Source organism: Ascaphus truei, chromosome 14, assembly GCF_040206685.1.
Source record: "Ascaphus truei isolate aAscTru1 chromosome 14, aAscTru1.hap1, whole genome shotgun sequence".
Classification (NCBI taxonomy): Eukaryota; Metazoa; Chordata; class Amphibia; order Anura; family Ascaphidae; genus Ascaphus; species Ascaphus truei.
The window spans coordinates 39415672-39428745 of NC_134496.1; the positions used below are offsets into that span (position 1 = coordinate 39415672).

The 13074-nt window shown below is 42.6% G+C and overlaps 1 protein-coding gene across 2 annotated transcripts in view; it reads right to left on the reverse strand.

The window, feature by feature from the left end:
- LOC142465411 (uncharacterized) overlaps positions 1 to 13074 on the reverse strand; it is a 129469-nt gene that overhangs the window by 77351 nt on the left and 39044 nt on the right. For both annotated transcript variants that reach the window (XM_075569372.1, XM_075569371.1), the window contains exon 2: positions 6116 to 6188. In XM_075569372.1, the coding sequence (XP_075425487.1) occupies positions 6116 to 6188 (73 nt within the window). The remainder of the gene's footprint in view (positions 1 to 6115; positions 6189 to 13074) is intronic.

A 13074-nucleotide genomic window follows, 5' to 3' on the forward strand; every position in this document is an offset into this window, starting at 1 on the left:
TGGCAACCATGATGTTGCGTTACCATGGTAACGCTCCGCTGTGCGATGTCACATTGACGCTGGATTCTGAAGGAGAAGACGGGCAGAAGACACAGGCAAGAGCCACTGTTTATTTTGCCTATGGGGCATGAAACCTGTGCGCCGGCCCTGCTCAGATCCACAGAGCTCTGTTAACTCAGGGCTCGTAACGTACTTTTATCAGAACCAGTAACGGACATTCTGTTCCCTGAGGTTAACTCAAATCCATAAAGCTAATTATGTGCAAAAACAACAGCCATTAATGATCTCATTAGCGTGGGCTTAACGGCATGGTCAGTTAGCACCGCCTCTCATTAGCTTTAAATAACGAGAGATAGAAGCCCGATAGAATCTCAAGTGCCACAGTATATATATATATATATCTCCCCAAACACACCTTTAAACACGCGGAGAGAGAGACCTGTGCCCAAACAGGCGCGCACCTGAGATACCTGGGATATATGATAATATCTATATGCAAAGTATATTTAAATAGCATATAACTCTGGTATGATCCTTTTTGTGCATAGATGTTGTGAGAGTGAGAGAGAGAGATGCAGAGAGAGAGAGAGAGAGAGAGAGAGAGAGAGAGAGATGCAGAGAGAGAGAGAGAGAGATGCAGAGAGAGAGAGATGCAGAGAGAGAGAGAGAGAGAGATGCAAAGAGAGATGCAGAGAGAGAAAGAGAGATGCAGAGAGAGAAAGAGAGATGCAGAGAGAGAAAGAGAGAGAGAGAGATGCAGAGAGAGAGATGCTGAGAGGCAGAGAGAGAGAGATGGAGAGAGAGACCTGTGCCCAAACAGGGCTCACCTGAGATACCTGGGATATATGATAATATCTATATGCAAAGTATATTTAAATTAGCATATAACTCTGGTGTGATCCTTTTTGTGCACAGATGTTGTTTCTGAGAGAGAGAGAGATGCAGTGAGAGAGAGAGAGAGATGCAGTGAGAGAGAGAGAGAGATGCAGTGAGAGAGAGAGAGATGCAGAGAGAGAGAGATGCAGAGAGAGAGAGATGCAGAGAGAGATGCAGAGAGAGAGATGCAGAGAGAGGGCCTCATTCAGAAAGCGTTCATAAGCCACTTATCAAGCACTTATCACCCAAAATGCCTACTGCTATTCAGTAAGCAGTGATAAGTGGGTAATAAAAGACTGAATTGCTCAAAAATAATTAGTCATAAAAAAAATCACTGAGGCAGCGGTGATAAGCCACTTATCACCACTTTTCGGCATGTTCATAAACTCGTGCAATTCTAGTAGCAGTGATTTGGCTATGAACGCCTATCACCGCTCTAGAATGGTGATTTTATCACAAAATTCTCACACCAGAAAAAGTTGGCTTAAAGGTGTTGAAAACCGGCAGAGAAGCGGCAAGATGGGACTTAGAAAAAAAATGCATTTTTCCTGCATAGGATTGATGCCGGGAATCTCTGGAGCTGATATCCATTAATATTAGCACCAGAGACCCCTGGCATGAATCCTGTGCAATAAAAATGCATTTACAGTAAACTTCATTACCATAGCGAATAGCCTCAGGGACCCCCTACTTCCTGAGATACAGGCCCCGTTATGGGGGGCCAGTATCTCCTATGCATTTAAATGTTCGCGTCACGTGACCATGGGAATAAAATGCATAGGAGATACCGGCACCCCATAACAGGGCCTGTATCTCGGGAAGTAGGGGGTCCCTGAGGCTGAAACCAATGCAGTTCAGCTCAGAGACCCCCTGCTCATCTAAACTATTACCAAAATTAAAATTTATACACATAAATTTCGGGCAATATTTGCACAGGGAGAGATGGCTCTCTCAGAGCAGCTCTCTCTGCAGCAGATACAACTCGCCGGGTAAGGCCTTTTCAGAGGGTCGTTTATCAGATCACCGGCTAATCGTCCGTTTTGTGAATTTTGCTATGACAGGTAATGAAGGCTTTCTGAATACCGTGATAGCAACGCTCATAAAAAGGGTGATTTAAATGGTCCGTGACTTCTTTTATGAACCTTCTCTGAATGAGGCCCAGAGAGAGAGAGATGCAGAGAGAGAGAGATGCAGAGAGAGAGAGAAAGAGAGATGCAGAGAGAGAGAGAAAGAGAATAGCGATCCTCCTGGGAGAAGATGAAACCACAGCAGAACTGGCTGCACACTATATCAGCACCTGCCACAAGCTGAGAGACGTACACTAACCCCCACACCCCTGTGTGAAACTGTTACCCATATACCCTGCAATCATTATACCCTATCCCTAGTATTCGTGTAATTATTGTCCCCCACCCCCTATTATTCACGCTTTGGCAATACTGAAATGTTCTTTCGTCATGCCAATAAAGCTGATTTGATTTGATTTGAAAGAGATGCAGAGAGAGAGAGAGAGAGAGATGCTGAGAGAGAGAGAGCGATGCTGAGAGAGAGAGAGAGAGATGCTGAGAGAGATGCTGAGAGAGAGAGAGATGCTGAGAGAGAGAGAGATGCTGAGAGAGAGAGAGAGAGAGAGAGAGAGATGCTGAGAGAGAGAGAGAGATGCTGAGAGAGAGAGAGAGATGCTGAGAGAGAGGGAGAGATGCTGAGAGAGAGAGAGAGAGATGCAGAGAGAGAGAGATGCAGAGAGAGATGCAGAGAGATGCAGAGAGATAGAGAGGTGCAGAGAGAGAGAGAGAGATGCAGAGAGAGAGAGAGATGCAGAGAGAGAGATGCAGAGAGAGAGAGAGATGCAGAGAGAGAGAGAGAGAGATGCAGAGATAGAGAGATGCAGAGAGAGAGATGCAGAGAGAGAGAGAGATGCAGAGTGAGAGAGATGCAGAGAGAGAGAGTGAGAGAGATGCAGAGAGAGAGAGATGCAGAGAGAGAGAGAGAGTGAGATGCAGAGTGAGAGAGATGCAGAGTGAGAGAGATGCAGAGTGAGAGAGATGCAGAGTGAGAGAGATGCAGAGTGAGAGAGATGCAGAGTGAGAGAGAGATATGCAGAGAGAGAGAGAGAGAGATGCAGAGAGAGAGAGAAGCAGAGAGAGATGCAGAGAGAGAGAGAGAGATGCAGAGAGAGAGAAAGAGAGGTACAGAGAGAGAGAGAGATGCAGAGAGAGAGAGAGAGAGAGAGAGAGAGAGAGAGAGATGCAGAGAGAGATGCAGAGAGAGAGAGAGAGAGAGATGCAGAGAGAGAGAGAGATGCAGAGAGAGAGATGCAGAGAGAGAGAGATGCAGAGAGAGAGAGATGCAGAGTGAGAGAGGTGCAGAGTGAGAGAGGTGCAGAGTGAGAGAGGTGCAGAGTGAGAGAGGTGCAGAGTGAGAGAGGTGCAGAGTGAGAGAGGTGCAGAGTGAGAGAGGTGCAGAGTGAGAGAGGTGCAGAGTGAGAGAGGTGCAGAGAGAGAGAGGTGCAGATAGAGAGCGAGAGAAGCAGAGAGAGAGAGAGAGAAGCAGAGAGAGAGAGAAGCAGAGAGAGAGAGATGCAGAGAGAGAGAGAGAGAGAGAGATGCAGAGAGAGAGAGAGAGATGCAGAGAGAGAGAGAGAGGTGCAGAGAGAGAGATGCAGAGAGAGAGAGAGAGAGAGATGCAGAGAGATGCAGAGAGAGAGAGAGATGCAGAGAGATGCAGAGAGAGAGAGATGCAGAGAGAGAGAGATGCAGAGAGAGAGAGAGAGATGCAGCGAGAGAGAGAGATGCAGAGAGAGAGAGATGCGCAGAGAGAGAGAGATGCGCACAGAGAGAGAGAGATGCAGAGAGAGAGAGATGCAGAGAGAGAGAGATGCAGAGAGAGAGAGAGATGCAGAGAGAGAGAGAGAGATGCAGAGAGAGAGAGAGATGCAGAGAGAGAGAGAAATGCAGAGAGAGAGATGCAGAGTGAGAGAGATGCAGAGTGAGAGAGATGCAGAGTGAGAGAGATGCAGAGTGAGAGAGATGCAGAGTGAGAGAGATGCAGAGTGAGAGAGATGCAGAGTGAGAGAGATGCAGAGTGAGAGAGATGCAGAGTGAGAGAGATGCAGAGTGAGAGAGATGCAGAGTGAGAGAGATGCAGAGTGAGAGAGATGCAGAGTGAGAGAGATGCAGAGTGAGGGAGATGCAGAGTGAGGGAGGTGCAGAGAGAGAGAGGTGCAGAGAGAGAGAGGTGCAGATAGAGAGAGAGAGGTGCAGATAGAGAGAGAGAGATGCAGAGAGAGAGAGAGAGAGATGCAGAGAGAGAGAGAGAGAGATGCAGAGAGAGAGAGAGAGAGATGCAGAGAGAGAGAGAGAGAGAGAGAGATACAGAGAGAGAGATGCAGAGAGAGAGAGAGAGAGAGAGATGCAGAGAGAGAGAGAAAGATGCAGAGAGAGAGAGGTGCAGAGAGAGAGAGAGATGCAGAGAGATGCAGAGAGAGAGAGATGCAGAGAGAGAGAGATGCAGAGAGAGAGAGAGATGCAGAGAGAGAGAGAGATGCAGAGAGAGAGAGAGATGCGCAGAGAGAGAGAGAGATGCAGAGAGAGAGACAACACCTGTGCACAAAAATGAGCACACCATAGATAGCTGGGTCTGGGTGGAGCTAACGCCACCTTTAGGTACAGTATGAATTAACGCATCGTTAAATCTGGGGGTAGGTGTCAGAGAGGACACTTCTTTTGCATATTATTAGCACTAACATTTTAGGTAACCCCAGGCTAGTGACTGCTGAGCGGACACTTAGCACCGGGTTAGTGAGCCGTGAAGATACCCGTTAGCACTTAACAAGGAATTAACTTACGTTAACGCCTCTGTAAGTCAATAACAGAGCTCTGTGAATCTGGGCCCAACAGAGAAGCCCATAACGCAGGAATTAAATTTGACATTGGTAACTATTTATTGGGCGTTAGAGAGCAAAGGGGATTTGTATCACATACAATCACTTGACAGACCTAAGTATAGGTGTATTTTGTCCAATTTACATTATATTAGAATTCGTTTGTGGTGGTGGACATGTGTATAGCTACATATTATCATTACACAGTACATTATGTCGCCATTACAACTGGCACTGCTTTAACTCAGCAATAACGTTTGTGCAGGGAAAGGGGAAAGGAAATGGACCGGGCGCTTCCAAAGAGTAAAATCGTGAGACGCGAGTGAAGTGCCAAGCAGCTCTATACCGACGGGGTCCTACCTTATCCAGCAGTCCTCTCCAATGCCTGTTATTTTCTGTGAAAATGTGAGTTTAATTGCTCTTTTACTCTGTACTTAATACATTTTGGTCAAATAGTATGCACTATTGTGGCTTTCTTCTGCTGTACCATTAACCCATTGAGGGATATCCTGATAACCATCACACACGTCCATCAAAAGGGCTCCAGTCAGAGAGAGAAGGATCTCTGACATGCTTATTTGAACTAGAAGTTTTGTGAGTGCAACTACCTATGGCTATATGATTGACTATTCATAGTATTTACACCCTGCACTATATTTGCCTTTATCTTTTTATTCACATATATCACTGAGCTAATTTGCGCTCCTCCTCTCCCAGAAGAAAAGTTAACTCAGCAATGACAGCATTAAACATTAGTGTAGGATGTCACGTTAAATCATTCTATACAGATTTGCATTGGGTTTAAAGGAAAAAGCCTCAGGATTTTAACATGTTTATATATGTATAACAGTTTAACGGAAATTCAGTCTACTGTATGTTGAAATTGTGCTGCACACAGATGTCCTTTCTAGTCCCAATACATGGTTCGCCAACATGTTATATACGTGTATATGTTATATACGTACTGTATGTGTATAAATACTCTTGTGTAATACACGTTTCAAAACACACTTATCCTTATTTAGTTCAATTAAGAGACGGCAAATAATAAGATGGAATCCAAATCAGAGTATTTTCCAGTAAAATCATTTAGCTTCATCTGACAGGTTCATTTCCAGCAGTCTTTAATTGCTAAGACTTAATTGCTCATGTACCTAAGTTATCTCAAAACCTACAGTACAGAATGATCAAATAAATAGAACCGCAGCCAAGAATTCTCCTCATGTGAAACAATGTAAATAGAATCAAGTGTACTAAAATAAGTGTTGTAACCCGCAATGTGTGTGGTGAACTCACAATCAGTGTTAACGTAATAATAAAGCCAGGTTAGATTGTAAAACAAGAGAATGCACTTACCCCTTTGTGACTTTACATGTCCGAAGTGTTTCTTCATTATCACCAACGGGAGACGGTGAGAGTATAGCATTTCCTGGAGGAGAGGAAGAGCTTGGATTTGTACAGAATTGGTTCACGGTCGGTGCTGAAAGTACCTGAAAAGCTTTTCTTTCCTAAACATGTCAGGAAATCTGCTGAGGTTAACTGGAGGATTTATTTTAAAATCTTGCAACATATGTTAATATGTATTTCTTGTATATTAAATTATGTTAAAGGCTTACACACACAGTAATAGAAAGCGCATGACATGTTCTGTGTTTTGTGTGCTGTTAATTAAATACATTTGTCAATCTGTAAGATTACAAAAACTATTGCAATATGTCCCTGGTCATTTATCCCTGGATATTAATGACATTAAGAAATCCCCTCTGTTATATAAACTATCGAATTTGTGAGAACCTACATATAATATAACATGAGTTATAAAGGCGATACAGATCACATAAAACAGAGGTAGGCAATGTGACATACCTGAAGGGCCACACATTACATACATATATATTTATACAGGGCATAAGAAGAAGGGACGTTGAAGGTTGGGGTAGAAGCTCCTCCCCACCCCTTCACGTCCGCCTCTTAAAGCAGCAGTCCAAGCTGCCGTTTTTCTTTTAAATGTATTTATTTTTTCCCCTTTAGTATGTGCATTAATACAATCCACACAAGGATAAGTAATTAGCTAAGTTGCCGATCAGTCCGTTCTCCTGTGATCGTTTGGCGAAGATTCAGTTTGAGGATTCATTAAATGGCTGTGAGTGCAATAGAAGAGGACCAAAGATGCAATGTTCTATGGGGAAGATCATGTGAGCAGGCAGTCACTAGATACAATTGGTGCACTGCTAGAGAGAGGGTAGGGCTCAAAAAGGTGTGCCAGAGCCTGTTTCAGAAGAGGAAGGGGATGTGACTTTGTAAATGGTTGCTATAGAAACAAAAATGCTTGTTACATTATAATACATAACAAATGTAATTCAGAGTTGTTTTAAAAGAAAAATGATACAATCAGTACAGAACTGATTTATTAAAGAAAACACACATGTAGGATATTGCTTGATCTGCCGCTTTAATGCCGGCGCGCTGATGAATACTGTCCCACTCCTCTCCTTATACAGGGAACTAATGATTTGCACAGGAGAGGAGCGGGGACATATTTATCCGCGCTCATCAGGCAGCTCAGGGAGTAGGGAGAAGCTACAATCCACACTGGCATCATCTCTGCTCCCTCTGCACTGGGGAGAGTGGGCCACTGGGGAGAGTGGGCCACTGGGGAGAGTGGGCCACTGGGGAGAGTGGGCCACTGGGGAGAGTGGGCCACTGAGGAGAGTGGGACACAGGGGAGGCCAGCAGTTGCGGGTGCCAGAGGTGTAGCTCTCAGGGCGTGACTGGCCTACTAAGGCTATTATTTTTGTTTGCCATGCTGTGTGAGATAAACAGGGTTATGCATTATGACATAAACTGTAGTGTATACATGTCAAAATATATGAAAGCATGCTAATCTCTAGCACTTTAAATCCAATGCAGATTACTGAATGGCCCTTAAAGGGTTGTAAATCTTATCACTAGAGATGGGCAAATTTTGGTGGGAAAATTTGGATCTGCAGGAATTATTCATTCATTGCCATTGGGGTTATCTTTGTTCCCAATGAGGGCATAGGTAACCACACTGGCAATCAATGGGTGTATTGTATAGTATTGGTTGTTGTATTGTATTTTAATGTTTATTGGGGGTAGAGAGGGTGGGTGAAGGTAGTATTTGGCCCGTGGTGGGTGTTTAGGCCTACAGGGTGGGAAGCAGGAGGTAATGGAGGGGTGTAACTCCCCCGCAAACCTCCCTGTAGGCCTAAACACCCACATTAGGGCAACTCCAACCTTCACCCACCCCTCTACTCCCAACAAGCACTGGTATTTAACTACTTCATTACCTTAGCAGTTAGCCCCTTAGGTAATGAAGCTGCCTGTAAATTTATTTTTATTACATAGGATGGAACCAGGGGGTCTCCGGAGCTGATATTAATGTGGTTCAGCTCCGGAGACTCACGGCTTCAATCTGATGTAGTACAAATAATGTTTTTCCATCAGAGTCACATAGTGGAACCCATCAAAACCTGCGAGTTGCAGCCGCAATCTAAATCTTGGCACTTCCTGATTTGTCAAAAAATGCGGAGTTTGAGCATTTTTGGAGCTAGCGCTCAGTTTGTCTGAGTGGGAGCGCTATCGATCGGGAAGAAGCAGGTTCCGAGCCGGTTTGCCATGTTACCAGAGCTTTCTGAATACAGTAGCTACACATGCAAACTCGATCGAGAAGTGCTCAAAACTATCGATAACTTATCGAAGCTACAAGAATAGGCCCCATAAACTGTTGCCTATGGTTGGCAGGAGTCAAGACTCAGCTACTCTCTCACTCTGCCATTCATTGATCAATGGGTTTCTTATTTCAGTGATGCTTTAGACAAAAAGTAACTTGATACCAGTAAGTTATTGACCAGCCATCCATTCTACAAAATACTGTTTAATACAGAAGATAGTTGGTTTCATCTAATTTTAGGGAAGCTTTCAATAAGCTGAGAGAAAAACTTATTTTTCTGTTCTTTGAGAGTGTTCACTTAACCATTATAAAGATATGCTATGAATTATGTGCATTAGTTTTTCATGATACAGTACACTGTCATTTTATCATTAAGATTATTACAGTAAACTACCAGCAAGATATATTGGTTGAACAGACTCCCTCATTGAATCTATCTGGTCAATATAACTTTGTTTTCAAATGCTTTAAAAAAAAAAACATAATGAATTATACTGAACCTAATGACAAACAGGAAATGTTGAAAGTAATATGTTGTATAGATTTTATTATGAAAAAAGTATGTTAAATTAATGTTCTATGTCAAAGTTGAACAATTGCCTAGTTATGGAATTATTGACTAAAATGACATATGCTTTGTTACTACATTACACAAACTAGTATTCAATGTTATTATCCATAATTATATCAAATATGCGATTATAATGCTTGTTTGTGACATAGTGGTTAATTTTCAGGACCCGGAGAGGCTTTAAAGCAACAAATCCACCTGGTTTAAGGTTAAATCATATTTGGTTAACCCCTTGAGTGTCAGACGATAGATATCAGCCATGCCCTCTCCAGCTGGTTGGATCACTCCTGAACGGTCCCACAAACCATGTGTCACATCAGTGGCGTGAACTGAATTAGAGGCAGGGTCCTTCACTTCTGTTTAGATCGCGTTCACTGATCACAATCTACTCTACCAAGCAAAAACCCGCGCCATACAGCGTACATCATATAACGTTATACAAAGTTATATTTTGTAAAGGATTTCCTGCTTTATGTGATTAGAGATATGCTCACACATACTGTATACGGGTAGTCCATATAGTACTGCAAGAATTGACACAGATTTTAACCACTTCTCAGTGATGTCCAACATTATTCTAAGGCTGAAATAGACATGTGCATATCTTATATTGAATTTGTCCTGAATATCTTGCTTGGTGTGTAAAATAAGGTAGGAATACTATGCACTAGCTGCTACTACATGTTGTCTCTCAAAAATGGATCCCATTTATTAAACTCTTGTCCGTGGCTAAACTAAACAGTGCAATCAGCTTGACTCCAAGATCACTCTTCTTCTCCAGCCTCCTTCCAGCTTCTCCACTTGCTATTCTGCTTTCTCTTTCCTTCTGAATATAGATACACATTTGCGTCACAGAATGATGTATAGTTCGCTTATATTAATAAGTGAAATACAGTGATATGTGATACTATTTTTCCCTCCCAAAGGTTCAAATGAGAAGATATGGAGTACGATCAGTGTATCTATGTGTAAAATACACAATACTCCACCCTGAACAGAACCAGAGAAAGCTCCCTCTTTACTATCTATTTCCAGGCTCAGCTAGTCAAAAATCACAGAGGCGGTGGGCCATAAAACTGGTTGTAACTAATATCTAATGATTTCCAGGACCTGGAAGCTATTTTTCAACCAGTGTGTTTTGCTTTAACCTGGGTATTATAGAACCCCCCCCAAATAGATGAAAGCAAAATTAAATCGTAACAAACGGAAGGTTTGCCTGATAAACGTGTGATACTGATTTGTATTTTGACAAGTTAGAGATATGAAGCAAAATTTATTTACATCTGGTAACTTCGTACTGATCTCAATGAAAACCAGCACATACATATATTTCCATTAAAACCTATACAAACCCAAAGTAACTCAGAATCATTGGGGGCTATTTATCACGTTTACAGGTCTAGGCTTGTGAATAAATCTGAGGCTAATTTGTTGGAATAGAATAAGTATTGCCCCAGTTTTTCAGCATGGAGACTGGTGATGTCCCGTTCAAATTATGTGTATATCAAATAATATACAACTATGGCTATATTTGCTGGAAATGGGAGTATTTCTACCCTCTTGTCCAGGACAAACCCAGGATAGATTTTCCCCTTTACATTCTAATTTTAAAAAATCACCACCCACTCTGCCTCCTCTGCCACCAAGTTTTTTTCTTTGGTGACTTTGTTAATTTGGCAATATCCACCACAACATTTAAAGCTGTAGACAAAGCAATATCCTCATCTGTGTGTTTTTTTTTTTAATAAATCAGTTGTGTACTATGAGAAAATAATTGTAGCATTTATTTTTAAACAACTCTGAAATGACATTTTTAATGTACTATAAGGTAACAAGATTTTTTCGTTTCTATAGCAACCATTTACAAAGTCACATCCCCTTCCTCTTCTGAAACAGGCTCTGGCACACCCCTTTCTGAGCCATGCCCTCTCTCTAGCAGTGCACCAATTGTATCTAGTGACTACCTGGTCACATGATCTTCCCCACAGAACTTTGCATATTTTGTCCTCTTCTGCTGCACTGACAGCCATTTAGTGCACTTCTCAGTAGATTTGCTCAAACGTTCTTGCAGCAAACACTGACGGCTCCGCACATCTCTACCTTTGCTCTCAATTTTACTTTCCGATAAAATCAAAGGGCCACCACCAGTCATTTGCCAGGCTACATTGTTTCCGACTGGCAGATCTATGGAGATCTATGGAGATCTCAAGCCGACAGGCCGCAGGAACTGGAGCGCTGCTAAATGGGACATAAAGTGCAGGGCTAGACCCACGAGCTGGCTAAAAACAGTTAGATGGAATATCCAACAGATGTAAAGCAGATACAAAAGCTCTTACGCGTTTCGCGCAACAGTCGCCGTGTCAAAGAGATCCATGGACACCAGACTTGCATAACTGTATTTAAAGTGTAGCGATAAGTGAGCTTGTATCTCATAGTTGTCACTGGTGGAAATGTGTTCATGAAGATACTGCTCTATTGCCCTATGGTTTATGCTCGCCATCCTACTGCCATTCGTGAGGTGTTCATTTCCAGTTTGTATGTATCATTTTATTTCTGTAGCGCCAACAGTGTCACAGGGCTTTACAAAATCACAATGCCAGGTACGTTCATATAAACAATGGGGATAAGCACAACAGGTAAGTGACAACATAAGGCAAAGGCAGACCTCGCCCCAGAAGAGCTTACAATCCAAGTGGGATGTTGGGAGTCTTATAGACACAGCAGGCGAAAAAAAGTGAAGCTAGGGAGGTCACGGGCATCTGGAGTTCATACTAGACGTGGAACACATCATGAAATGCTTCTTTTAGCCCTTTGAGTGCCCGAATGCCACGCCCCTCCGGCACCCTGATCACGTCACCGGTCTTGTAATCGATCCGTCGCTGATTATGGCAGGGGAGGAGTCATCCCCCGCCCCTTTCTGATCAGTGCAGATCGTGCCCGGCGCTTTATCGTAGCACAGGACGCAATCTCATTTAACAAATGAGCGGAATGTTTGGACGTAACTACTACAATATGGCGCAACTGGAGAGCCAGGCCCGTGATTTAATAGCTACATCATGGAGGACCTATCCTCCTAAAGCAAGAAGGAACCGGCACTCCAGAGGACTTCATACAAAAAAAAGAAATTTTAATCCACACAGCTACATCATGGGACACTAAGGGGTAAAGCATTGAATTTTCCACTGGTTTTTGAATGGGGAAAGTGAAGGTGCTTCCAGTAGTCATGCTGTAGTTGCATCATTGCTGTGTATTTGTGTCTCAGAAGTAGACAGCGTAGCCGGGGTTTAACCAGACTCAGGAGGACGTCATTTCCATGGATCATGGTACGCAAACATTAAACAATGACAAACAGTGGGTAGATGTAATTAAAATACAACAAGGAGATTAGAAATTGAATCCAATTCTTTAATGGCAGCTCTGTTATGGTAACACACCCACTTCTGGTGCAGCAAGGGTCATCCAAATAGTATTTAATTGCACATCGCGGTTTTTACCATGGACCTTTTGTCTCGATGGAAAACCCTAAAACCAGGCAAAAAAAAACAATTGGCTGTTTAAGTAAACTTGCCATTAAAGCCGCAGATCTAAGGAAGGTAAACCTTATTTATTCGAAAATCCCTTTTTTTCCCCCTTCAAATTGCTTTCCTAAACAAGCTGTATTAATTGTTCAGGACCTACAACGCATGCTTCAATGAAAATAAATTACTTTATTTCTCTCACACTACCGGTGACAGTGTAACTTAATTTCATTAGCTGGAATCTGTTGAGACTATTCAGTATTTCCCTAGCAGGACGCACTTGAAATGAAAAGATGCTTTCGATTCTCAATTAACGGAATCGTTCCCTTTCAACTGAAATGAATGTTATTGAAACCAATTAGCATGGACTGGAAAATCTCTCATTAATGAGGGGAGTGTGGGTGAGTAAACAGCAATGAAAAGATGAAATTAGAGAAGAACCTCTTCTTGTTGGCCTGAATAATTACATGCTTACTTGCCTAATTGTCTGGTGAAAAGCATTGCAGTGATAGTAACAGATTGCTATGTTCAT